Consider the following 27,751-nt stretch of genomic DNA (forward strand, 5'->3'; position numbering starts at 1 on the left):
AAGCATGAATTGAGACTGGGGTTTGTTTATTTTTAAAACTTTTATTGAAATCAATAATTTAATTCGTGTAGTTCTATTTTTTTTTTTATACAACAAATTTTAAAATATGTTTAAAATGATTTTGTTTATGCAATGAGTCAATCTCAAGTAAATATGAATAATTTATTTGGTTTACCTTTTATAATGCCAAAGATAAAATGTAGTTAGAGACAAATGAAGCACTGGATTTGTTAAACAAAAAAAAAAAAAAAAAAAAAAAATTATCATTGAATTTGGTGTGCAAGTGACTCTAGATTTGAGTATTTTTTGAGAGTAATATGATTTTAATTTACTTCTATTCTCAACTTTCACTTACTAAAACTTGTGGAATAGTTAAATTATGATCCGATTTAATATAATGAACGATTTTTTCATTTGTTGCGTTCGACTTATAACTTTCCATTAAATAAGAATTTTTTTTAATTATGCTTAAAGAGAATTGTTACTATTATTAGTCAATCCCTGTTATTTTTTATTTATTTTGAATATCAAGCAAAAACACTTAAAAACAGTTTTATGTTTTATTATTATTATTATTATTTTTGATTTATGAGTTTTATACAAACTTTTACTCGAAAAAGAAAGCAAGAATAAATAGTTCATAACAGCATGAGAAGAAGCATAAGGCAAGTGAGACCAACATAACATAACATGATCACCCAACCAAATCTGAATCAATATGTACTTGCAATAGTAGACAAATGCAATCACATCAACCATTTGAAGCAACTCCAAGCTTTTCTCATCTCCATCGGCCACGGCCAAACCCAGTTCTTCGCATTCAAGCTCGTTCGCTTCTGCACACTCGTCCTCTCCAACCTCAATTACGCTCGATTCATCTTCGACAATCTCAACTCCCCCAATATCTACCTCTGCACCGCCATGATCACTGCCTATGCTTCCCACTCCGACCACAAGTCATCCCTTCTCTTGTACCGCGACATGGTTCGCCGGAGACGCCCTCAGCCCAACCACTTTATCTATCCCCACGTCCTCAAGTCTTGCCCGGAAGTTATGGAGTCTCGTGGGACTGAACTGGTTCATACCCAGATATTGAAATATGGTTTTGAGAAATACCCAGTTGTGCAAACGGCGCTTTTGGATTCGTACTCGAGGTTTTGTTCTGATCTTGGGACTGCCAGACAGTTGTTCGACGAAATGTCCGAGAGGAATGTTGTGTCCTGGACTGCTATGGTTTCTGGGTATGCTAGACTTGGGAAGATGGGGAATGCGGTGTTACTGTTTGAAGAAATGCCCGAGAGGGATGTTCCGTCTTGGAACGCTGTGATTGCGGGGTGTACACAGAACGGGCTGTTTTCGGAGGCAATTTCTCTGTTTAGGAGAATGGTTAGCCTTTCAGAGGAAGAGCCGTGTCCAGGGAATAGGCCGAATCAGGTTACAGTTGTATGTTCACTCTCAGCCTGTGGACACACGGGTATGCTTCAGATTGGTAGATGCATCCATGGCTATATTTATAGAAATGGGCTTGGTTCTGATTCGTATATTTCCAATGCTCTGGTGGATATGTATGGAAAATGTGGTAACTTAAAAGAAGCAAGACAGGTTTTTGACAAGACTAAAAAGAGAAGTTTGACGTCGTGGAATTCCATGATCAATTGTTTTGCCCTCCATGGCGAGATTGGGGGTGCCATCAGTGTCTTTGAGGAAATGACGCTGTGTAAAGGTGATGTAAAACCAGATGGGGTTACATTTGTTGGTTTGTTGAATGCTTGTACCCATGGAGGATTGGTCAAGGAAGGCTGGTTTTATTTTGATTTGATGACTAGGGTTTATGATATTGAGCCTCAGATTGAGCACTATGGGTGCTTAATAGACCTTCTTGGTCGAGCAGGACGATTTGAAGAAGTCATGGAAGTTGTAAGGGGGATGAGGATGCTGCCTGATGAGGTTGTTTGGGGATCTTTGCTTAACGGCTGTAAGATTCATGGTCGCATAGATTTGGCTGAATTTGCTGTCAAGAAACTGGTTGAGATCGATCCGAATAATGGTGGTTATGGTGCAATGTTGGCAAATATCTACATAGAGTCGGGGAAGTGGGACGAGGTTAGGAAGGTAAGGAAGATTCTGAAGGAGCAAAATGCTCATAAGGCACCTGGTTGCAGTTGGATTGAGGTTGATAACCAAGTTCACCAGTTCTATTCTGTTGATAAAACACATCCTAAAACAGAGGAGATCTACACAATTTTGGGTTGTCTGGTTGGCTTTTCTTAGTTTATAGCTCTGCTGGGATTGTCTCCTCTTATCATCAAACACTGCCCTTTGTACATGTACCTCAAAGTTGCTTAAATTTGATATGGAAATCTCAAACACCACTTACACTCACAAATCTATTTCTTCCGAGCTAAAAGTAGTGCCGTGCCATCATCTAATCTTAAGATCAGAATGTGTCTAGGCTTATTGAGGGCTAATGTTATTGGAGCCAAGATAACATGCCAAGGTTCTCTGTCCTATTTAATCTTGAGTATTACATTTTGTTGAGAAGAGAAGAAGACTGTTTAACAGAAAAGGTTTCTGAAGCTGTTTCTATAAGTTGCAATCCACTCTTCTGGTTCACGTTTGTCTTTTCTCTGAGTTGTTCTGGGAGATTGGTTACCTGTCGTTTTCTGAACAGTGAATTTCAACTCATCTCCTTTGGAATTCTCTTGAACAGCACTGGCGGTGAAAGGTGAGAAGAGACTAGTAAACTAGCAAGATGCTTGGTACACAATGTCGCTCCTTACAACCATTCTAAAAATAGCCTAATGGGTGCGATGTCAAATGCCATAAGGACATACTGCAAGCCCTTGCTGACACCAATTGGTTTTAGGGACATGGTGATAGGCCAATGCAGCTCTTCAATTAGTGAGTACTCAAATTCAAAGACTAATTTTGTGCCAGAACTCCCATGTTGCTTGAAGAATTCACCCCCATTAGCATCCCTTGCAATAAGGATCCATTTCTGTACAATAGGTGGTTCGAACGGCAGGAAAAGCTCTCCTGGATTGGCGGTGGACCAACAGAGACTACATGGGGTCATATGCAAATCATTCCTGCCAGCCAGCACGCTTTGAGAATCTTGAGATTTCTGTTGCTCGGGGAAAATGATTTGTAAACATGTGTAACTTCTCAGAAACAATCGGAAGTAGATGATGAATTCACTGTAGTTGAACACAACTTTGACTTTGGAATTTCATCTCTATACCTAAACTCCATTTAGGAAACAATTCAGTTTATTTCATTTTCTACTTTTTTATGACTTGGGAAGTGATCGAGACCCCCTCCAATCACCACCCCCACCACCCTCACACACACGTGGCGGATAGTGATTGGAGGAGAAGGAAAAAAAGAAAAAGAAAAAAGAAAAATTGGCCAATCAAAAAGAGAGGGGGTCAAAGGGGATGCCTTCTTGAGGGGGTCCAACTCATTTTCCTTTGACTTTGCTTCATATGAGAATGGTGGACACGCAACACTCTTAAAACGTACAAAATGTTTGGATGAGTGACAATTTTTTTAAAAAAAATTAATACAAAAAAATTTAAAATCAAATTTTGATTATTGATTGACTCAGGCTTTGTTTGAGAATATGTTATCTTAATAATTTTTTACAAAAATATGTGTATAAAAATAGAAAGAGGGATATAACAATCTATAGTGATTTTTTTTATTTTTTGACTAAAATGTATAGTTGATAAATGAGGCCTCAATTGAAATTTATTTAAAATTAATACAAATTTTCAACACATTTTAAAGTTTATTATTATGGAGAATTATATTATAAACACCTCATTCTATATGCACTTTAGTTACACTATTTCATTATTTAATTGTGATTAATTTTTTTTTAATTACGACATTATTTTAAAATATTTGGTTATGACTTTTCTGTGTTTATTTATGATTTTTTTTTTTTGAATTTCAATTATCACTTAGAAAATATGAAATTATATATATATATATATATATATTAATTATAAGATGCATGTGATATGTGAATCAAGATCATCTTCTTGATCTCTTTCCTTGACTCTCTACTTGTTGGGCCATTAGGTCACTTTTGGGCCTAATTTTGATGATCTGAATCGTTTACATTTTAAGATTTATTGAATACATCATATCTATGAAAAATTAAGTTGATTGGATATCAGAAATTACGTGTTCGGATCATCGAATTAAAACCTATTTTTAAAAAAAAATTAATAAACAGTTTTTCAAGCACGTATTGTCTGAAATCTGATTAATTTAATTTTTTACAAGTATAATATATTCAACAAATCTTAAAATGTGAACAGTTTGGATTATTGAAATTTGGACCCAATGACCCAATAAGTAGGAAGTCAAGGAGAGAGACTAAGATCATCTCCAACGTTGCATCAGATTCAATATCAAATTTGAATTTGATGAAAAAAGTTATTTTTTTTTCTCAAATGATTTTACCAAACTGATATCAAACTGAGAATAAAGCAAATTTTTCACTAAACTGAGAATCTACGTGAGCCTTCACTAATTTACTGTGCTGTAACGTTGCAAGTGGGTCCACCGGTCGACCAACTGGTCACCTCACCGGTCGACCGGAAAAGGTTCAAACAGTTCAAATAAGTAGGTTCAAACACGTTCAAAAAGAAAAAAAAAATATGTTTTTTTTTTGTCTTACCGGTCGACCGACCGGTTGACCCGCTGGTCAACCTTGCCTTTAATGATAACTATTGGAGCAGCTAATATCAAATTGAGAAAATGGTCCTTTTTTTACTCAGACTTTATGAAAAAAAAAGTTAACCATTGGAGATGGTCAGTTCACCAAACCTGACATCAAATTTGAAATTTGGTGAAAAAGGCCCTTTTTGAAGCTCCAACGATTTCACCAAACTGGTATCAAATTGAGAATTGAACAAAAAAATATCAAACTGAGAACATGATACACATTTTAGCAAATTACTGTTTGTGACCGTTGGAGGAGAGGAACCGGTCAATCTGCCGGTTGCCCCACCGGTTGACCAACCAGTCGACCACTAAAAGGTTCAAACAGTTCAAATGGATTGGTTCAAACAATTCAAAAAAAAAAAAAAATTTTGCCTTACCGGTCAACCAGCCGGTCGACTGGCCCACTAAAAGGTTCAAACAGTTCAAATAGATAAGTTCAAATAATTCAAAAAAAAATATTTTTTTTTTTTCCCTTACCGGCCGTCTCTGGAGCAAATTTGATGAAAATCAACCATTGTAGCATTCTGTATAAGTTTGAGAAAATTGTCATTTTTTTACTTAAATTTAATGAAAAATTAAGTGAATCGGTAGAGATGTTGTATGGAAAAAGATTTTGATTCGTGATACCATAATCTTTCCCGATTAAAAAATATATAAAAAAACATTTTTTACCTCCATTAAAAAAATGGCGGGAAAGCTTATGCCCTGGAAAGCTCATACTAGTAGTTTCGATTTCTCTCTCCCCTTTTCATCATCGTCATCCATGGATCCCGATTCCGACTCCGACTCCGACGGCTCTCACATCTCATCAACACCACCCAGACATCTCCCATCGCCACCTCCTCCGCCGCCACCGCCGTCGCAACTACCACCACGGCCGCCCACTCTTCGTTCCTCCAACAAATCCAAAATAAAGCTCAAACCCACAATTTCCCACCAAAAACCCATTTCAAAACCTAAACCAAAACCACCATCAAATTCCAACCCTAAAAAACCCTTTCAATCAGACCCATCACCTATCCCAATTCCCTCTCCAGACCTCTCCGACCTACCATTCCAAATCCGCCGCCCATCCGATGAGAATCAAGTGATTTCTGCTGAGAATTCCATTAACAATGTTCAAGCCGGTGGTTTGTTCTTCTCGAAGTTCGCATCGTTCTCGAAGATTCGAAGACCGACCCTCAACTTAGAGTCTATCGAGATTGATACACCAAAGCCACCTCAAGCTGAGATTGAAGCGATTGGTGCTGGAAATTTGGATAAGGTTTTGAAGAGACATCCTAATTTGATTGGAGGAAGTAATGTTCATACAGTGCCAGTGAAGAAGCTGAAAAAATGTAGTAATGAAGGTAATTTTGTGAGGCTAAATATTAATGGCTATGGAAGCAAGTACAAATCCAAGTTCAAGTCAAAATTCAAGGGGAAACGAAAGAGTTACTATGTATCAAGTGGTGGTAGATCGTTTCGAGGGAGCAAGAGGAAATCAAAAAATGGTGGTGAGGTTGAGAATGAAGGTTTTTGTGAGGAAGATGGTTTGGATACACAACAGGTGGGTAAGAGACCAAGATTTGAAATTAATGAAGAATTGTTGGAAGAGGCTGTGATGGGTGTTCGAAATGAGGCGTCCAATGAGAATTTACTGAAGTTGTTGAAGCTCACACACGGGTACGAGTCGTTTCGTGATGGGCAATTGGAAGCAATCAAAATGGTGCTTTCTGGAAAATCTACGATGCTGGTTTTGCCGACGGGTGCTGGGAAATCATTGTGTTATCAGTTACCGGCTTTGGTCTTACCGGGGATTACCATTGTTGTGAGTCCTTTAGTGGCATTGATGATTGATCAACTTAAACAGCTTCCTTCAATGATTGAGGGTAGTCTTCTTTGTAGCACTCAGGTGGTCTCCCTTTCTTTCCCTCTCTCTGAGTTTGTGCCTGTTTTTGGTTTATTTCCTAATTTGATCCTTATTGTTGCTGTAGACACCTGAAGAAATGTTTGAAACACTGAGGATGATACAAGAAGGAACCATAAAGGTGACTTTATTAAGAATTTGAATGCAATTGCAGCTCGTTCAATTGTTTTACTACCATTTTATGTATTTGTGAAAGAATATATTGAAATACAATAGGATTGTTTGACTTCCCCGTGACTGTATTCAGATCACAGTTATGCATGTGCATTACTATTTGATTCAAACAATTCTTTTTTCTGAACATTAGTTTGATAAGCTAAATTAGTACAGTTTATGTTTTAGGTGCTTTTTGTGTCACCAGAGAGGTTTTTGAATGCAGAATTTATATCAATATTTTCTGCCACTCCACTTATATCACTTTTGGTGGTGGATGAAGCTCACTGTGTTTCTGAATGGTGAGTTGTTGCTGTGCCCTTTGACTTGTTACCTTCTGATTTCATTAGCCTCCATTTTATGATTTAGCTTGCACGTGCTGCATTCTAGCTGAACTCATTCTTCATTGCATGTATTTTTGAACAATTTAGACTAATTTTAAAACCTTCTACCAGGTCACATAATTTCCGGCCTTCGTATATGAGGCTCAGGGCATCCTTACTCCGTGATATGCTTAATGTTCAGTGCATTCTTGCAATGACTGCAACTGCAACCACCAAAACTTTGAATGATGTAATGTGTGCTCTGGAGATTTCCCCAACGAATCTCATCAAGGCAAGCCACTTGAGGGACAACTTACAGTTGTCAGTTACTTTGAGCAGAAATAGGCAAGTGTAAAAACATTTTTGTATTAAGTGTTGATGCCTAAGAAGTACGGACACTGCTAAAAAGGTGACGTATCCGTGTCGTGTGCGTCACTCTTTGGACACGTGTCCGATACTTTTTAAAACGTGTCCTATTTTTAAATTTTTTTTGAAGATCCGGACACACTTGGGACACTTGGAAGACACACGTGTTAATCACTTAAAAACATGTGTCTATGAATTAGATACATGTTAAACTAATTATAAATTTGAACAAAACACCTTAAAATACAATAATAAAACAAAAATCATATAAATTTATAGGAATTAATATTATATTACATTTTTTTATTATCTTTGAATGATATATTCATATATATAAGATATAATAAATATACAAAATTATAAATTTCATGCGTGTCCCTCACGTGTTGTGTCTTGCATTTTTTGAAAATTATTGTGTCAGCATGTCCGTGTTGTATCCGTGTCGTGTCACGTGTCCGTATCCATGCTTCTTAGATTAATACAGATTTTCAAGTATTATGCCTTTTAAGTTCTTAGTTTTACATCTATACTAACTGGTTGTTGCTTCTCATCTCATGTTTAACTATCTTTACCAAACAGAATGAAGGATCTGATGATGTTAATCAAGTCTTCCCCCTTTGCGGAAGTTCAAAGCATTATTATATACTGCAAATTCCAGGTAACCCCATGAGTTGTTCTTTCCATATAGGGTGTGTTTGATTGGGGGGATTAGGAGGGGGGACTATCCACTATTTGGATTGTAATCCAAATAGTGCACCTTATCCGTCGTTTGATTTTTTTTTAGTCCGGCAGACTCCATGTCCGGCCGGACTCCATGTCCCCCATATGGGGGACTATCCTGTCCTGGGGGGTGGGACAGAAAGTAGGAGACTAATTACTGTTTGGATTATATGCGAAAATGACCATTTTGACCCTCTACTATTTAATTATGTATTATATTTAATAAAATTCAATAAAATTTAAATGTCTCAATTTAAAAATAAAATAATTTTATTTAACTTTTTATTAATGTTTTATTTATTTAATTTTTTAAAATAATTTTTTATAGATATTTTATTGATGTTTTATTTTAAAATTTTGTTTATGTTTTATTTAATTTCATTGTTTAAATTTAATAGATGTTTTAATAGATGTTTTATTTAAACAATTAAATGTTTAATTTCAACAATAAATAATTTCATTTATTTAAATTATGTTTTATTTAAACATTTAAACATTTGTACATCAACATGTTTATTAAATTATTTCAACATCTGTACATCAACATGTATATTTATTTAACATCTATTAAATTATGTTTTAATACGTCAACATTTGATTACATCTACATTTGTTAATTGTTAATTACATCAACATTTGTTAATTGTTTAAACATAATCTATACATCAACATTTATTTAATTGTTAATTGTTAATTGTTTAAACATAATCTGTACATCAAAATAATTTCAATGTTAATTGTTTAAATAAAAATTTAAACATTTAACCATTAGTATGTTTAATTTCAACAATAAATTTTTATTTGTTTAAATAAAAATAATCTATACCAGTCAAATTTTTTTATCAATATTAGTATGTTTAAATATCTTTAAACAAAATTTAACCATTAGTATGTTTAATGTTTACTAAAAATAATTAAAATATTAAAGATATGTTTAATATTGCTATTACATAGTAAACAATTGAAAAAGGGTAAAATAGTCTTTTGTTCATTTATCTTATCCAGTCCGTCCAACCAAACGTTGGATTCACTGAAAATAGTCCTATCCAGACATCTAATCCCATGAAAAAACAAACACAGGATACATATCTAATCCGACCAAATAGTCCGGGGGATTCACAGTCCCAGGATTCAAGTCCGATGGATTCTAATCCCCCCTTTTCCAGTCCGTCCAATCAAACACACCCATAGTGTATACCATGGCCTTAGATAGTTAAATCGTTTGCTTAAAATGATTTTTTTGACAATACAGAATTCAATTGGATGAATTTTTATACTTATTTACATTGCAATTTTGACTGCCTGGCTTTTGATTAAATTATTATTTTGCAGTATGAAACTGATTTGATAAGCAAATACTTAAGCGACAACAATATTCAAGCAATGGTTAGCCTCTCATATACTTTCTTGATTCAGTTGAATCATACATGATTTCTTACATATGAAACTAATTTATTCTTTATGGTAACTTATTTGAACTTGTCAAAAAAAAAATAATAATAATAATAAATAAAGAGTTACCACAGTGGTATACCCTCAAAGGATCGAAGTCGTATTCAGGAATCATTTTGTTCCAACAAGATAAGAGTGGTAAGAAATTGTTCTGGTTCACTTTGGCTTTGAAACTTATTTTCATTTCTATTTATGTAGTAAGATGTCATGACATATGGCTAATTCATGTACTTGAATTATTTTCTGGAAGGTTGTTGCAACTGTGGCATTTGGCATGGGGCTTGACAAGAGTGATGTTGGAGCTGTAAGAACAATGACCTTAAAATACTCGTTTTATTTTTCTGCAACAAACACCCCCCCCCCCCCCCCTCCCCACCCACCCACCCACACACATAATTAATTGATGCTCAAAAGTTGTAGTTATTAAAAAGTTGGACAGTCAGGTTTCTCTACCAACAGCAGGGTAATCATATCTTGGTATGAATTTTTATAATGCTTTCATGTAAAAGCAGCACTAAGCAACATTATTTGTTATGAGATATCTTGTTGTCACATATACACACGTCTAGCATGGCACTACATTGTAGAAATTGCACTGAAGCTTTCTATCTCAGGTTATCCATTACACTTTACCAGAAAGCTTGGAAGAGTATGTCCAGGTGGGTATTTGTTTCTTAACCATTGGTTCTTTGGAAGATAATGTTCATGTAAAATTTTTCTGAACAAAACAAATCATGCTTTTCTGTAGGAGATCGGACGTGCTGGACGCGATGGTAGATTATCTTATTGCCATCTCTTTTTTGATGATAGCACATATTTTAAGCTTCGTAGTCTAACATATAGGTGATTCAATGCATTTCATATTCTGTTTAGCTTTGATTTATGGTTTTCAAGAGCTGAAATTAACCAAAAATATTGTGCTTCACAGTGATGGTGTGGATGAATATGCAGTCAGCAGATTCCTCTCTGAAGTTTTTACTAATGAATTGGATTCACATGGGAAAGTTTGCTCTTTAGTCAAAGAGCCTGCATCGCGTAAATTTGATATGAAAGAAGAGGTTCTTCCTGCATTCTACTTCTAATACTTAATGCAAATTCAAATTTCCTGACAATTCTTTATTTTTTGAAGAAAAAAAAAGGGTAAATTACACTGACCTTCCATGAAGTTTTTGATAATTTTAAGGACATAGAAAATATTGTGAAGCTTGGTTCATTTTCATCAATAACTGCTTATTACTTTTAGATTTGTATCCTGGCATCTTCCTCTTGGTAGAAATACTAGAATGATGATAAAGCATTTTCCATTTGAGTTCACTTTGGCATATCTACATGCATCGTAAGACTTGAACTGCTGGTTTTTGACTGTGGCAGGTGATGCTGACCATTCTAACACATTTGGAGTTGGGTGAAGTGCAGTACTTGCGTCTGCTTCCACAAACAAATGTAACCTGCACCATAAATTTCCATCAGGTAGGTTGCAAATTAATTAAAAATCATGTCAGACTTCTCTTTCTCTGGTTGCATTCTGGGTTGAGCAAGGGAGGTTATTCAAACCTTTACTTGTTGCTTTGACAGTGCCATGTAAAGGCATGGACATGCATAAAGCATCAATGCAATCATTAGTTCTTCTTGTTTTGTGCAACTGTAGTTTAGTTCACACACATAATAAAATTACTTTTGAATAACTTAAGCTACAAATATGTGAGTTTCTTAATTGTTCAATTGCCATTGAAAGCTATGTGCAACTTTGTGAGCTTATTCAGATTTTTTCTTGTTCTAATATTCTTTGATTAGCACTTGTTGATTATGGTAATAAAACAATTGCAGACTACCCCTGCATTGCTTGCTGCTAAGGATATTGTGATTGCAGCAATTCTGAAGAAGTGAGTGCTGTGCTGTCTTAAGCTCTGATTACACGAAGAAATTAAATGCTTTCTCCTTCATGTAACTCTTAGTATGCTTAACATTTTCAGGTCTGATATTAAGCATGGGCAATATGTGTTTGACATTCCCACTGTGGCAAATATCATTGGGGTTTCATCTATTGACATATTAAATCAATTGCAGAAGCTAAAGGTTTGTACTTATGCAAATTAAGCTGAAAATAAGTTTATATGACTTAGAAAATATGAGGAAGAAGAACTCCGAAAATATGAGGAAGAAGGAATATATTTCTGTTATATTCAAAACTTCTTATCTTACAAGACCAAATGACACTCCTTATATAGGAGATATTACAAACATCATTATAACCCATTATATGCCACTTACATATTATATATTACCAATTTACCACTATCTACCACTATCATATTATATACATGCCACTATCTGCCACCAACACCACTCTCATATTCTATACATGTCACTATCTGCCACCAACACCACTATCATATTATATACATGCCACTATCTTATTATATACATTAACACAAATTTCCAGCACTCCCCCTCAAGCTGGTTTGAAGATATCGTCCATAGCCAGCTTGCTAGTCAGTTTATCAAATTGCTTCTTGTGTAGTCCCTTCGTTAGCACATCAGCTAATTGTTCACCTGTTGGAAGGTAGGTCATACAGATTATGCCAGCATTGATTTTCTCCTTGATGAAATGTTTATCCACTTCTATATGTTTTGTGCGATCATGTAGAACTGGATTATGAGCTATAGATATAGCTGCTTTGTTGTCACAATAGACCTTCATAGGTGTCGGGTGAGAAAGCTTTAATTCTTCAAGAATTCTTTTAATCCACATTACTTCACAGATTCCATGGGCAACAGCTCTGAACTCTGCTTCTGCACTACTTCTAGCTACCACATTTTGTTTTTTACTCCGCCATGTAACTAGGTTCCCACCTACAAAGGAGCAGTATCCGGATGTTGATCTCCTGTCTGTAACACTTTCTGCCCAGTCTGCATCTGTGTATACTTCAACTTGAATATGTCCATGTTTCTTGAACAGTAAGCCTCTCCATGGAGTTCCTTTCAAATATCTTAAGATCTTATAAACGGCCTCAAAGTGCTCTGCCCCTGGTGAGTGCATGAACTGACTTACTATGCTGACTGCAAAGGCAATATCAGGCCACGTATGAGACAAGTAAATCAATTTCCCCACAAGTCGCTGATATTGTTCCCTCTCTTTGACTTCTTCAGCCTTAGCAGCTTGTAACTTCAAGTTAGGCTCGATCGGAGTCTCCACCATCTTACAACCAAGCATACCTGTTTCTCCAAGGAGATCAAGAACATATTTTCTCTGATTAACGAATATACCTTCCTTGGATCTTGCAAATTCCATTCCGAGGAAATACTTGAGGGCTCCCAGATCCTTAATGTGAAATTCTTTTGCAAGTTTCTCTTTGAGGGCTGCTAACTCTGCTTCATCATTACCAGTTAAAATGATGTCATCAACATAAACAATCAAAATTGCAATTTTACTGTCTTTTGAATGTTTATAAAATATTGTGTGATCTGCTTGACTCTGCGAGAAGCCACAACTGATAACTGCCTTTCTAAAGCGTTCAAACCACGCTCTTGGTGATTGTTTGAGTCCGTATAATGACTTGTTCAATCTGCATAAGTCTCTGCTCAAATCCTGGTGGTAGGCTCATGAACACCTCCTCTTCAAGATCACCATTGAGAAATGCATTTTTAATGTCAAGTTGATGTAGAGGCCAATCTGAATTTACTGCAAGAGATAACAGTACTCTGATGGAATTTATTTTAGCAACAGGAGCAAACGTCTCCTGATAGTCGATCCCATAAGTTTGAGTGCAGCCTTTAGCCACCAGTCTCGCCTTGTATCTCTCAACGCTTCCATCTGCGTTACATTTTGTCGTAAACACCCATTTACACCCAACTGTTTTCTTGTCTTTGGGTAGATCAACTATCTCCCAAGTACCACTTCTCCTTAAAGCATTCATCTCCTCCATGACTGCTAATTTCCAATTCGGATCATCCAATGCTTCCTGTATATTCCTTGGAACAAACAAGTGTGAAATCCTAGATGTGAAAGCTCTATGGTTTTTAGACAGTCTTTGATAGGAGAGGTAATTTGCAATAGGATGTTTAATGCAATTTCGGACACCTTTCCTAATTGCTATAGGAACATCAAGGTCGGAAATAGAAGGAATAGGATTACCTAAAATTTCGATGCCAGAACTCGGGTGGACATTCGGGTCATTAGGATGGACATTCGGGTCATTATTCCTCAGATGAAATCGCTTCCTAGTATAAACCTGAAGCTCAAAATTTAGATCATTTTGTAGTACTTCTCCCCCTAAACAAGAATCTTCTTGACTAGGCACCATAGAACTTAGTTCTCCTAAGTGATCATTATCAGACAGATGTGGTTTTTGTGTAGGATAAATGACATTGGGGAGCGGGATAGAAATATCCCAAAAATGGTCTTCTACTCCACTTGTCTCCCCCTGAAGAGAAGTGCTGGGGAAATAGGATTTTGTTTCCACAAATGACACATCCACACTCACATGAAATTTCTTGGTTTGAGGATCGAAACACTTATACCCCTTTTTGTTTGAGGAATAACCCAAAAAAACACATTTTATAGCACGGGGGTCAAGTTTTGAACGAAATTGACTGGGAACATGAACATAGGCAATACATCCAAAAACTTTGGCGGGTAAATCAGAAAACAACCTCGTGTCAGGAAAAAAAGTTTTGAGACAATCAAAAGGTGTTTTGTATTACCTTTGTAGGCATCCTGTTTATCAAATAAGAGGCTGTTAAAATTGCTTCACCCCATAAATATTTAGGAACATGCATGTAAAACATTATAGCACGTGCTACTTCAAGTAAATGTTTATTTTTTTTCGTTCTGCAATGCCATTTTGTTGAGGGGTATCCCGACATGTAGATTGATGAAAAATCCCATTTTTTTCCAAAAACTCACCCAACTGCTCATTGAAATATTCTGTTCCATTATCAGAATGTAAAATACCAATTTTGGTTTGAAATTGGTTTTCAATCATATTGTAAAAATTTGTGAATAAATTTTTCACGTCAGATTTTTTATTCATCAAATAAATCCAACATAAGCGGGTATGGTCATCAATAAATGTAACAAACCATCTTTTACCAGAAAGAGTAGTGATTTTAGAAGGGCCCCAAACATCACTATGAATCAAATAAAAAGGTTTGGAAGCCTGGTAAGGTTTTGGCAAATAAGTAGAGCGATGAAATTTTGCAAAAATGCAACTTTCACAATGAAAAGAAGAACAATCAATCCCTTTAAATAATTCTGGAAATAAATGTTTCAGATAAAGAAAACTAGGATGTCCTAGCCTATAGTGCCATAGCATTATTTTTTCTCGAACAGAGATTGAACTAGTACTATTAAAGCTCTGAGCTTTTTTATTACTAACAGGTACTTCATCAAAGTAGTAAAGACCTTCAAGCATCCTAGCACGCCCAATCATCATCCTCGAGTTCTGGTCTTGAAATTCACAATGGAATTCAAAAAATGTAAAACGACAATTAGAATCCTTAGATAGTTTACTGACAGACAAAAGGTTACAGGCTAAGTTGGGGACGTGAAGAACAGCATTGAGATTAATTTTCTCAGTTAGTTTAATAAATCCTTTTCCTGCAATAGGTGAAAAACTACCATCGGCTATTCTGATTTTGTCATGACCAGAACAAAGGAAATAAGTACTAAATAAATGGGAAAAACTAGTCATGTGATCGGAGGCACCGGAATCTATGATCCACGGAGAGAAGTTTAGGAAAGAGAAGGCTTTAGGATTTCTACCTGTTTGTGCCAACAAAACACTAGGAGTATCGGATGAGGAGTTGGATTTTATCAGCTTTAAGAGTTGATCAATCTGCTCTTTGTTGAAGGGACCTGAATCGGCTTCATTAGCGGTAGGAAAGCCACGATTCTTCTCTCCTTGTTTGCTGCTTTTCCAGTTGACAGGTTTGCCATGGATCTTCCAACACGTTTCGCGTGTATGGTGAGGCTTGTTGCAAAAATCACACCAGACCCGTGGCTTATCATCAAACCTGCGCTGGTAATTTGCAGCCTTGTTGGCCGCAGTATCGCTAATTAAAGCAGAAATTTCAATTGATTCACCAGTACCTTTTTTCTTAAGCATGACGCTCCTTCGGCTTTCTTCCCTTCTGACTTCGGCAAATACTTCGCCAATGGATGGGAGAGGAGGTCTGCCAATAATTCTTCCTCGCACTTCATCGAACTCAATGTTGAGGCCGGCAAGAAACTTGTAAATACGGCTGTCTTCCACAGTTTTCTTGTGGTGGTTGCATTCGTCAACCGATTTCCATTCGTTTGTGTTGAAGATGTCAAGATCCTGCCACAACCTTTTCAACGAATTGAAATATTTGGTGACGGAATCATCTCCTTGACGAATCTCTCCCAACTTCAAAGTTAATTTGAAAACTTGAGATTGATTTCCTAGGTCAGAATACATCTGACTAACATTATCCCACAATTCTTGTGCAGTAGTATAGCACATGTAATTAGAGCTTATATCCTCCTCCATGGAATTGACCAACCATGTCATAACCGTGGAGTTTTCAGCGTCCCAACTGTCGAACAGCGGATCATTAACAGCAGGAGCCTTCTTGTCACCAGTGATGTAACCGATCTTTCCTTGCCCACGGATATACATCCGGACAGATTGTGACCAGCGGAGAAAATTATCACCATTTAGGCGGATGGTGGTGATTTGGACAGAGTGAGAGTTGGACGTTTTCACCGGAATGGCAGCGGCAGGGGTTGAAGTGGTTTCGGACGTGACTTCCGACATGGCTATGACGGTTTTAGGGCTGCTGTGTTTTTTGTTGCTCTGATACCAACTTAGAAAATATGAGGAAGAAGAACTCTGAAAATATGAGGAAGAAGGAATATATTTCTGTTATATTCAAAACTTCTTATCTTACAAGACCAAATGACACTCCTTATATAGGAGATATTACAAACATCATTATAACCCATTATATGCCACTTACATATTATATATTACCACTATCTACCACTATCATATTATATACATGCCACTATCTGCCACCAACACCACTATCATATTCTATACATGCCACTATCTGCCACCAACACCACTATCATATTATATACATGCCACTATCTTATTATATACATTAACACAAATTTCCAGCAATATGTCATAGAGTTGAATTCTTTCAGAAACTGTATTCTAGATAATGTACTCTATAGTTCTTGATTCTTATTGATTTCACATTGTAACTTCGATAAATTCCACTAGTTACTGTAGAAAATGAAATGCAGCCTAGTCAAGTATTGATTTGACCCTTACTTTGAGGCAGGGATGCCAATCATCTGAAGGTCAATTTATTCTTTATGTAGTTTTCTTCTGAAATTTGGGAAAATCATCTTGAGGATGTGAAAGTAAAGGCACAGCGTCATCAGGGTGTCAGTGAGAATGAAGAGAAGAAATTACAGACTTTAGATATTCCAGTGTGTGATTTTTCAATATACTAGAAGATAGATTAGCGTGTGACATGTAATATTAATCACAAAATTGACAAAGCTATGACAGAGAGTTTTGTTGTCTTCTCTGTTTCAAATTAGAGGAACAACAAATTGGACAGATCTATGATAAATTTAGGACAAACTGCAAGGCTGTGTTCTTCATTTGCTTTTGAAGGGCAAAGGAAGTAATTGTTGGGGATCTAGACTTTTATTTTTCTTCCTTGCATTTTCTTTATCATAGCTGAAGTAATGCAAAAATAATTACCAAACGGTAGTTTTTGTTATGTAGTTAATGAATTGATGTTAGAACTTTTGTAAAATTCTAAACTATAATATTCATAATTTCAGATAATTGTAGTTTTGCATTGCAATTGTTTTATGCTCTTTGATTTATTGTTCATTCAATGTTACAATATTATTTATTATGTTCCTTAAATTATATGATGTAATTCTGTTCATAATTTTAACAAATTGTGTATGTCAAAATTTTGGATTTATAGATGATACATTTTTCACAAAACTGCTTATTTTTCTGTCATAGTCAAAAGGAGAGATCACATATGAAATGAAGGATCCAGCCTATTGCTATACCATTGTGGATGTCCCAAAGGATTTTTGCTCTCTCACAGCACACCTTACAAAGTGGTTATCTGAGGTTGAAAGTTGCAAGGTATTGTGATGTATTAATTCTGAAGTTACTTCCTTTTCAATTCAACTCTATATATATGTGGGGTAAAAATTATCAGCTGAATGGTATTAATAATTATTATTGGCTTCTGAACCATGGAAATGTTGTTTGTTGTAACGTTTGGAGTTTTGTGTTCATACAACCTTGCACCAATTAGTCAACTTTTGGGGGCCATGTCCGTGGTATTTTTACAATACTGAACAAAGCTTGAGACTCCTGAGCTCCAAATGCCCTCTTCTTAGTCATTGAAATGCAATTTTATTTTTTCATGTTTTTGCTGAAGTCAAAGATCAAGAAATAGTTGTATAGCAGCAAACTGCAATCTTTTGCCATAACCCATCCAGTAGGTCACATTGCATGGGCTGATGCATCTTGGCTAGTCATTCACATGAGCACAAGTTTATAATCCTCATGAATGTCAAAACCAAATAGGTTGGTCTGTGGTCTCTTAAAAAGTCTTGGAACATGTTATTTTTACTTGCAAATGAATTGCGTTTTGCTTTTGATTGACTTAGGTGCAGAAAATGGATGCAATGTTTAATGCTGCAGCTTTTGCGGTGCAACTGTGTAAGAAGATAAACGGTTGCAATGATTCCCAACATACACCATGCTTGCAAAAGAAGATTTTGGAATACTTCAATGGATATGATGATAGTGATGTACCTAATAAGATGGATCAAAGCAGGTTGACAAATCTGTAACTCTTTATGTAATGCACATATATAATAATTTGATATCTCATAACCAAACTAAACCAAACTAAGCCTTAAGTCTCATCAAATGGGGTTGGCTACATGGATCCTTCTTCTCCACGCGGCCCTATCAAAGGCCATTTCGTTAGTCAAATTAAGCAAATCCATATCTTTATTTACATCGTTAGCCAACATTAATCTCGGCCTACTCCGTCCCCTAACACTTCCCTCTACCTTTACAGCATCGCATCTCTTCACTACTGCCTCTATTGGTCTCCGTTGAATGTGACCAAACCATCTCAATCGATTCTCTCTCAACTTATCTTCTATCGGTGCTACTCCTACCCATTCCTGAATATACTCATTCCTAATTCTGTCTTGTCTAGTTTTGTCACACTTCCACCTTAGCATTCTCATTTCAGCAACACTCATCTTATCTACATGTTGTTTCTTGGTTGCCCAACACTCCGTCCCATACAACATCGCTGGTCTAATAGTCATTCTATAGAACTTACCTTTTAGTCTAGTGGGTATTTGTTTATCGCACAGTACCCCAGACGCACTTCTCCCCTTACACCATCCCGCCTTAATTCTATGGGCCACATCCGCATCAATCTTTCCCGCTGTTGTGATAATCGACCCTAAATAATGAAAATGTTTACTCTTAGGCAATTCTTGGTTCACAATCTTCCCTTCTCCTCTACTTTCACTGTTACTGTTACTAAATTTATACTTCATATACTTTGTCATATCTCTGCTTATTCGAAAATCTTTAGATTCAAGAGTTTTTCTCCAAATCTCCAACTTTGTATTAACTCATTTTCTAGTCCCATTCACTAGCACAATATCGTTGCAAAAAGCATACACTATGGCACGTCATCTTGAATATTTCTCGTCAACTCATCCATAACTAAAGCAAAAAGATAAGGGTTTAAGGTAGATTCTTGGTGTAACCCAACAGTGATAGGAAATTCATTTGTCTCTCCAGCAGGCGATCTAATAGTGGTCACCACTCCTTCATACATGTCCCCAATCACATCAATGTAACCTTTTGTCACTCATTTCTTCTCTAACATGTCCCTAATCACATCAATGTAACATTTTGTCATTCTTTTCTTCTCTAACACTCACCATATTATATCTTGGGACACTCTATCATATGCTTTCTCAAGGTCGATAAACACCATATGAATGTCTCTTTTCTTTTCTCTATACTTTTTTATTTCTCTCCTCAAAAGACAAATCGCTTCCATTGTTGACCTGCCGAGCATAAACCCAAAATTGATTTTTTAACACCTCTGTTATATCTCGCAATTGGCGTTCCATCACCCCCTTCCACACTTTCATTATATGACACATTAGCTTAATTCCTCTATAGTTGTTTCAATTCTAGACATCTCCTTTATTCTTATATATTGGCATTAAAATACTTTTCCTCCACTCATTTGGCATGTTCCTAGTCAACAAAATTTTGCCAAACAACCTAGTCAACCAAGCAACTCCCTTTTTACCTAAGCACTTCCAAGCTTCAATAGGGATATCATCGGGTCCTAAAGCCTTATTTGATTTCATTTTCTTAAGTTCAATCTCCACTTCAAAATTCCTAATCCTGCGATAAAATCTATAATCTTAGTTTATCATATTACTAGTCATTTCTTCTCCTATTGCTGTACTTCCATGTTCCTTATTTAATAGTTTTTCAAAATAGTTCTTCCATCTTTCCTTAATCTCTTCATCCTTCACCAATACCTTAGAATCCTCACTCTTAATGCACTTAACTTGATTAAAATCTCTTATTTTCCTCTCCCGTATTTTAGCAAGTTTGTATACTCTCTTCTCTCCTTCTTTACTATCTAGTCTAGTGTATAGGTCATTATAAGCTTTCAACTTAGTTTCTTTCACTACTTTTTTGACCTCCTTATTAGCCAATTTATAGCTTTTAAGGTTTTCCTCAGTTCTATCATTTTGCTACTTTTTAAAGCACTCTTTCTTTGTCTTAAGTACTGCTTGAACCTCTTCCCTCCACCACTAAGTTTCCTTAGCGCTGGGTCCTCCCGTCTCTTTCGACTATCCAAGCACTTCCCTTGAGATTCTCCTCATACAATTGACCATCAAGTTTCACATAGTGTTAGCATCATCTTCCAAGTCCCAAGTAACTTCCTTATCCATTCTATTCTTAAATATTTCTAGTTTATCCCTTTTTAGGTCCCACCATTTCGTCTTACGACGCCCACCATCCTTCCTAGCTTGGTATTGCCCTCTAAAACATAATTCTAGTACCAAAATCTTATGTTGAGAGGTTAGGCTCTCTCCAGGAATCACCTTACAATCAACATATTTTAGGCGGTCCACTTTTCTTACTAAGAAGTAATCTATTTGGCTCTTAACTGACCCACTCTTAAAAGTTATCAAATCCTCCTCCCTCTTTTTATACATAGTATTGGCCACCATCAGGTCAGAAGCCAACGCAAAATCTAAGATACTCTTTCCAGTCTCATTTCTGTCACCAAAATTGTATCCACCATGCACCATTTCATAGCCTAGTTTATCTATGCCTACATAGCCCTTAAAATCTCCACCTATAACTAGGTTTTCTCTTACGGGCATCTCCTGTAAGAGCTCATCCATTTGCTCTAAGAAATCCTTCTTAGTTTGATCATCTAATTCTACTTGAGGGGCGTATGCACTAATAACGTTTACTATATTCCCTCCAATAACTAGTTTAACTAACATAATCCTATTCCTTTTCCTAATGACCGCCACTTCATTCTCTACTAGACCTTTGGCAATTATGATTCTTACCCCATTCCTGCGTCTGTCCTTACCACTATAATATAGTTTAAAACCGGTATCCTCAATTTCCTTAACTTTCTCATCCGTCCACTTAGTTTCCTGTACGCAAGTTACACTAACTCTCCTCCTAATCATAACATCTACTAATTCTATCGTCTTACCAGTTAAGGTTCCTATATTCCAAGTGACTACTCTACACTTGTAGTCTTGGACTAGCTTCTTTACCCGTGCTCGTTTAGAAAAACGCGGAAACTTTTGCCCATCTTTCACCGCACCCAGGCGTCGATGTGGCGCTCCTTGCTCACTTTTTGAAACACCCGGAGGCAAGCGCAACGCGTTACTTGAGGGTAACGACCTAGCATTTAAACGCTTCAAAGTAGGATTCATTTTCATAAGTTTTTACGTGTTGGCTGTCGGCTACCTAACACATAACCCTCCTCCTTAACCCGGGCTTGGGAGCGGAGTTGTTAACAACCCCGGCGGAGTTAATAATTTGATATCTCATATTATCTAAAATTTTGATGTCTCATATTATTGATAAAGGTGTTAAAATCCACCTACTCTCCACCTACTTCACCCACTTAAACCTACTCCACTAAACCTAACTCACTACACCACTACCACCTCACCTACTCCACTAAACCTAACCCACTACACCACTACCACCTCCACTTCACCTACTCCTTACCTACTACACACTCACCCTCTTCTATATATAGGAATCATGAATCATTGTAATTTATATAACATTACATCAATCAATAATAATACATACAATTTATTCTCTCTCTTTTTTTCTATACATTATTTCTTACATGGTATCAGAGCGATAAGATTTAAGCCTGTATTTCTTTCTCACCGGCGGGCAGCCGGCCGACACCTTTGCCTTTGCTGCCCGCTGGAATTTTCTACACATACCTTCCACTCTCCACAGCCGTAACTCTGCAAGAAGAGAAACTTCGCTCCATCATTTTCTTCCACGAATCTTCTTCGTGGCTTTCGAGCTCGTCTCTCACTATCTCGTGCAATCGATCTTTGCACTTCATCGCCACATGTGAGCAACCGTGGCCGTCGTAAACGCCGAAAAAGTGCAAATCCGCCGGATTCTGACTACTCCGGCGGCAAAGCAAGGGGTGAATGGCCACAGCGTCTTCCATATCTCTCCTCCTTCCACGCACAGAAGTCATGCCTAACTTAGGGCATTTCTGAGCCACCTCAGGCTCGTTTGTCACATTTGAAGTCGGAGATGCACACTGTTTCGCAGACTTCGTCTCTGATTCACCGTTCTCCACCAAACGACCTTCACTAATCACGCAATTCTCAACTGCTTTTCCACACTCAGACAGCTTCGAATCTGCCACCAAAACATCCAATTTCTGACGTTTTCTACCGTGCTCTTCCAGATTCTTCTCAGCTTGGTGATAGATTTTTCATAATGGTTGCTACCGCCGCTACTTCTGCATTTTTTCCAGTTGCATCTCCTCCACCCGATTCTGGTGCCAAGACATCCAGCAAGCTTGGAGGACCTCCAGCAAATGTGGATGCACGAGGGATTAAATCAAAATCTGCTGCCACTGGGGGTTTGCAGGTTAAGGCCAATGCACAAGCCCCTTCCAAGGTAAACGGTACCAAAGTTGGTGTAATGGAGGGGCTCAAGAGTGAGGATGATTCGCCATCACTTCACCAAAGGACTTTTATCAACCAACTGTTCACCCACGTTGGGCAGTGTTACAGCTGCAAATTTGTCTTCTTATCACGTGAGGTGATGATGAGATTTGTGAATTATTTGAAGTGGTTTGAGCTGGAATGCATATCTTCAGAAAAGGAATGTGCCGGTAAACCTAAGATAAACTATGTTAATATGTTACAGTGTGTCTCTCTCTCACTTTACTTTTTCCACCACCCACAACACATTATCATCGCCATTCCCTAACCCACATGGACTTGTTCCCATCGTTTCATACAACTCATCATTCATCCCACTAGAATATATAGAATATATATATATATATATATATTAAAAAAAAAAAAATAAAAAAAAAAAAAAATACAAATTTGCACACCAAACCTTCCCTTATTTTATTCATGTTGGGGCTCACCCCGATCACCATTTTACACCAAAAAAAAAAAAAAAAAAAAAAAAAAAAAAACAACCACAAGATTTGCTTTCTTTTCTGCAGACGGCCACCCACCGATCTCACTTTTTCGCCTATTCCGCCGGTCTTTTCTTCTTGCCTCCTTCCTGGGCGGCCCTTGACGGTGTTGCCTCCGTGTTTCCCACTCCACTGGGCACGATCACTCCACCCTGCTCCTCCACTACAGCATATGGCGGACCTCCAAATCGGAACATAACGGTGGCCTTCCGCTTCAGCTCCTTATTTTCCGCCTTTAGCACACTTATCTCTGCTCGCGCATCCTTATACATGCGTTGGAGCAGAGCCAGTTGGGCACGCCTTTTGATGGCACGCCTTTTTATGGATTGGGCACACTTTTTGAGGGTGCGACTTTTTAAGGGTCCGACAAGACTCTGTAAACTGTCCCGACATTGATTCCGGTTAGCTCCTTTATGGGTCCGACAAGACTCTGTAAACTGTCCCGACATTGATTCCGGTTAGTTTCTACAAGGGTCCAGCAAGACTCCGTAAACTGTCACAACAACTGTCACAGCATTATCTGCTACAACGGTCCGACATGACCCCATAAACTGTCTTCTACATCGGTCTGACACCGCCATCCAGTGTCCTCTACACCGTTATGACACCACCATACAGTGTCTTCTACAACGTTATGACACCCCCATACAGTGTCCTCTACAACGTTATGACACCCCCATACAGTGTCCTCTACAACGTTATGACACCACCATTCAGTGTCTTCACCAATGGTCTGACACGACCATACAGTGTCTCCTATCCTTTTTTATTTTTATGTATTTTCTTATTTTGTTACTCTCTCCAAACTCAAGTTGGTTAGTTCCTATCCCCCTTGAGTTTGCGGGGGCTGTTAAAATCCACCTACTCTCCACCTACTTCACCCACTTAAACCTACTCCACTAAACCTAACTCACTACACCACTACCACCTCACCTACTCCACTAAACCTAACCCACTACACCACTACCACCTCCACTTCACCTACTCCTTACCTACTACACACTCACCCTCTTCTATATATAGGAATCATGAATCATTGTAATTTATATAACATTACATCAATCAATAATAATACATACAATTTATTTTCTCTCTTTTTTTCTATACATTATTTCTTACAAAAGGTTATTGACTTACTCTTGCCTTACGCTGTGTTTGGTTCATCGATTTGGAAAAGGAAAGGAAAAATATAAGTGAAATGTGAATAAAATATAACTACATTTCACAGACCTTTTCCTTTCCCTTTTTCAAATCCATGAACCAAACGTACCCTTAAAACTTCTTTTCTTACTAGTTTAAGTTATTTCATTGTATTGTACTAATGAGAATGTCATTTATATTTTCAGTCGCTTCTTACGAGCAGATATAAAGGTAGTGCTTGCTTGATTTAAATAAATTTTCTACTTGAGGAAAATCTTTGTTCATAATGTTAAAATGTTTGCTCTTCATGGGTGTGATAGGTCTTTTTGCAGAGTAATTCTCAAGCCAAATTTACTCCCAGAGCTGTTGCAAGGATAATGCATGGCATCGCCAGTCCAGCCTATCCTTCAGCAACTTGGTCTAAAACCCATTTCTGGTATCCTTGAACAAATTTCTACTAGTACTAATATGCATTTGGGCCATTTGCTTGGTAGTTAGCTATAGTTTGTCCACAATGCATGGTTAAAGTAAATGTTTATTTTCTTCTTCTTAAGAATGAGAAGATGAGTGAGTTACACTAATTCTGGAATGCAGGGGAAGGTACACACAGACAAACTTTCAAGTGATAATGGAAGCGGCAAAGGCTGAGCTCATGAATTTTGTCACAAAAGATGTAATATAGTATTTTGCATTCATTGCGTGACGTACGCAACAAGAGCCAATTTGGCCAACTACTTCCAGTAAGTCAAACGCAAGGCTTATTGAAGTTAAATTCTCATTTCTTCAAACTAGTTTTGTTTGACAGTGGGGAGACAGATTTTCTGATCTTTTTTTTTTCCTTCGCAGACATTGTGTGATGCAGAATCAGCCAATAGTATCTTTGAGCCAAATTGTGTCGTTCTGATTTTCCCAGATAATGAACTTCTAGTGCTAACTTATAATGGGTAAGCTGCTTCTGTATGTCAGTTGCATACCTTTCCCTCATGAAAACATAAAATCCAACTTTTATCTATGCTATGTTTCTAAAATTTGATACTTGAATATAGCATTGTATCCAAATAAACTGTGAATAAGGATGTATGTTGACACCACATGGACTAGATCAGTTGGCAGGGAGCCCTTGCATGAGGTCAAGGGTTCGACTTCCCCCTCCTGCATGTGACTCTTCTCTCCCACTTTCAGAAGTTGTCTTTGTATTCCTTCAATGGACTTTCACTATCCTTCTAGATGCAAAAAATTTTGTGGGGTTATCATTTTTTTAAGAGGGAGGGGGGGAGAGAGAAGTCGAATATAAAATTGACTTCACATGCTAGTTTATGGGGGTATCTTATAAAGTAGACATTTGATGCTGGTAAAAGAATAAGAAATAATCAAGGTTTTAAAAAGCGGCCGCAACCGTTACGTAACGGTTGTGATAGTTACCGCCCCGTTACGGTCGCTTTTGCAATGTGATTGAGATTCACAGGTGTATCGGCCGTAGCGGCTGATATAGCGGTCGTAATGGTGCCGTAACGACCTGTTACGCACCGTTACGTTACGGTTCTGAATTACTTTTTTTCAAAAAAACACAAAAAAACACAAAAAAAGAAGTTAAAAATGGGGGGAAGAGAGAAGAGGGAAGATGGAGGAACAAGAGATAGAGAGAGAGAATAGGGAAGATGAAGAACATGTTATTGATTTGTTGAAATTGTAAGACCTATGTTATTCTATTTAGCTATTATCACTCAACCATTTTGTTTGTGTGTGTCTATTTATACATTGTTTGAAAATAATAATAATAATAATAATAATAAAAATAAGAATAAGTGTGGTCATTATCTATTTGGCTTAATATATATATATATATATATATATTTAGATTTTTATTTATTCTCTTACTTTTGTCATTGTTTATCTTATATATAATAGTTAGTGATTATTTTTTGTAAAATATAAAGTCATTAATTATTAAAATAAAATGTAAAAAACTCAATTTATAGTGATTTAAAAATATGAAATATATTGGATCAAACTTAAAAATTTATAAAAATTTATCAATATTTATTTTAAAACCCAATAAATATGATCATGGAAAAAAAATGTGTGTATCGGTAAGTTTTTTTCAAATTGTGCGAAAAATAAAAAAATTCACGGTTTCAGTTACCGTAACGGTTACGCTACGGCATTTACACCCCGCAACCGCAACCGCGCCACCGCCACCGTTACGGCGACCGCAACCGCTTTTCAAAACCTTTGAAATAATATAGGATAAAGGCCTCAATAATATTGAACTCTGCTAATAATGGATGCTGTATTTCTGCCTAGGTTGCAGTAATCGGAGGCTTAAGACAATGGATGTACAAACCAGAGATGCAGAGCCAGAAAGGGAGAGAGAAATGGTGCAGTGATTAAGCGAAAGCGTCCATGGGAGTGGAAGAATGGCATACCACCATGCTCAAGTTAGCCTCTTGACCTTTCCCGTCATACATTTGTCCCAACATTATTCCCCCCATCATCGAAGTTGAAGATCTGAAGTCATAAATTTATTTCCTTCACTTTTGTTTCCCTACTTCCTGGACCTATAGTCTTGATTTGTGGCACCATTGTATAATAATTACATTGCGAACTGCAATGCACATCATTAAAAAAATGCATTTTTTAGATCAGGTTTTGACATGAAAGTGAAAGACATTGCTATATACAAAAATGTCATGGTGCATAGTCCTATGTTAACCTTTTATTTTATACATATCCATCCCCCTTGAGATCCTATCACCAATTTTAGATGCATCTTTACTCTGCATGAGCATCTGCTAGATTTTGGTGTTGGTGAAAACTAAAAAGCATGGTATTCCTGAGAAAGAAAGTGTTCTTTGAAGTTTTCTTATGCAGCAAATGAGATTAGACAAAAACTGGTTTATATTTTGACTATGAGAGATAATTTCTGGGTGTTTTGGATGAACACCTTACTTTTGATAAGTTAAATCGTTTAAAATATCAAAAGTTGAACCCGGGTGGGTTTTATGATATTGAGCTTGATTTTATTTGTTTAAAAATTTGTTCATTGATAGTACTCAGATACAAGAAACTTGGATCGTAGAAAATGTGCCCACATCAAATGTAGAAAAGAAATTTTATGGATAATTTCGTTACAAAAAAGATTTAA

General features: G+C 36.8%; 2 protein-coding genes across 7 annotated transcripts; both read left to right on the forward strand.

Annotated features, from left to right (window-relative positions):
* Positions 1-594: 594 nt before the first annotated feature.
* On the forward strand, positions 595-3,277 carry LOC114311443 (Pentatricopeptide repeat (PPR) superfamily protein). Its single transcript, XM_028257581.2, has one exon. It carries the CDS (start codon positions 691-693, stop codon positions 2,269-2,271), a length of 1,581 nt encoding a protein of 526 aa, XP_028113382.2. The 5' UTR covers positions 595-690; the 3' UTR covers positions 2,272-3,277.
* Positions 3,278-4,328: 1,051 nt separating this feature from the next.
* LOC114311444 (DEAD/DEAH box RNA helicase family protein) lies at positions 4,329-27,292 on the forward strand. 6 transcript variants are annotated; one of them, XM_082867890.1, is made up of 21 exons: positions 4,329-6,631; positions 6,714-6,767; positions 6,989-7,101; positions 7,255-7,467; positions 8,068-8,146; positions 9,541-9,594; positions 9,724-9,798; positions 9,911-9,964; positions 10,275-10,319; positions 10,409-10,503; positions 10,589-10,718; positions 11,032-11,130; positions 11,488-11,543; positions 11,634-11,736; positions 17,682-17,810; positions 18,344-18,513; positions 24,813-24,837; positions 24,927-25,042; positions 25,201-25,346; positions 25,453-25,550; positions 26,911-27,292. In XM_082867890.1, the coding sequence occupies exons 1-19, from the start codon at positions 5,423-5,425 to the stop codon at positions 25,286-25,288; spliced, it is 2,907 nt and encodes a 968-aa protein (XP_082724016.1). In that variant the 5' UTR covers positions 4,329-5,422; the 3' UTR covers positions 25,289-25,346; positions 25,453-25,550; positions 26,911-27,292. The 6 variants fall into 6 exon arrangements, with proteins under 6 accessions (XP_082724016.1, XP_082724018.1, XP_082724019.1 ...); XM_082867892.1 differs by having other exon boundaries at positions 4,715-6,631; positions 26,918-27,292; XM_082867893.1 differs by having other exon boundaries at positions 4,715-6,631; positions 18,350-18,513.
* Positions 27,293-27,751: the final 459 nt, after the last annotated feature.

The sequence above is a fragment of the Camellia sinensis genome, chromosome 5, assembly GCF_055761805.1.
Source record: "Camellia sinensis isolate YWXY chromosome 5, ASM5576180v1, whole genome shotgun sequence".
NCBI classification, from domain to species: Eukaryota; Viridiplantae; Streptophyta; class Magnoliopsida; order Ericales; family Theaceae; genus Camellia; species Camellia sinensis.

What these genes read in the sequence shown, in the direction of transcription:
- LOC114311443 (XM_028257581.2), top strand. Translation starts at nt 691, where the DNA reads ATGATCACCCAACCAAATCTGAATCAATATGTACTTGCAATAGTAGAC.
- LOC114311444 (XM_082867890.1), top strand. Translation starts at nt 5,423, where the DNA reads ATGGCGGGAAAGCTTATGCCCTGGAAAGCTCATACTAGTAGTTTCGAT. An exon ending in GTCTTCTTTGTAGCACTCAG is followed by an intron (nt 6,632 to 6,713) that starts GTGGTCTCCCTT and finishes TTGTTGCTGTAG; the next exon opens with ACACCTGAAGAAATGTTTGA. An exon ending in GCTTGGAAGAGTATGTCCAG is followed by an intron (nt 10,320 to 10,408) that starts GTGGGTATTTGT and finishes GCTTTTCTGTAG; the next exon opens with GAGATCGGACGTGCTGGACG.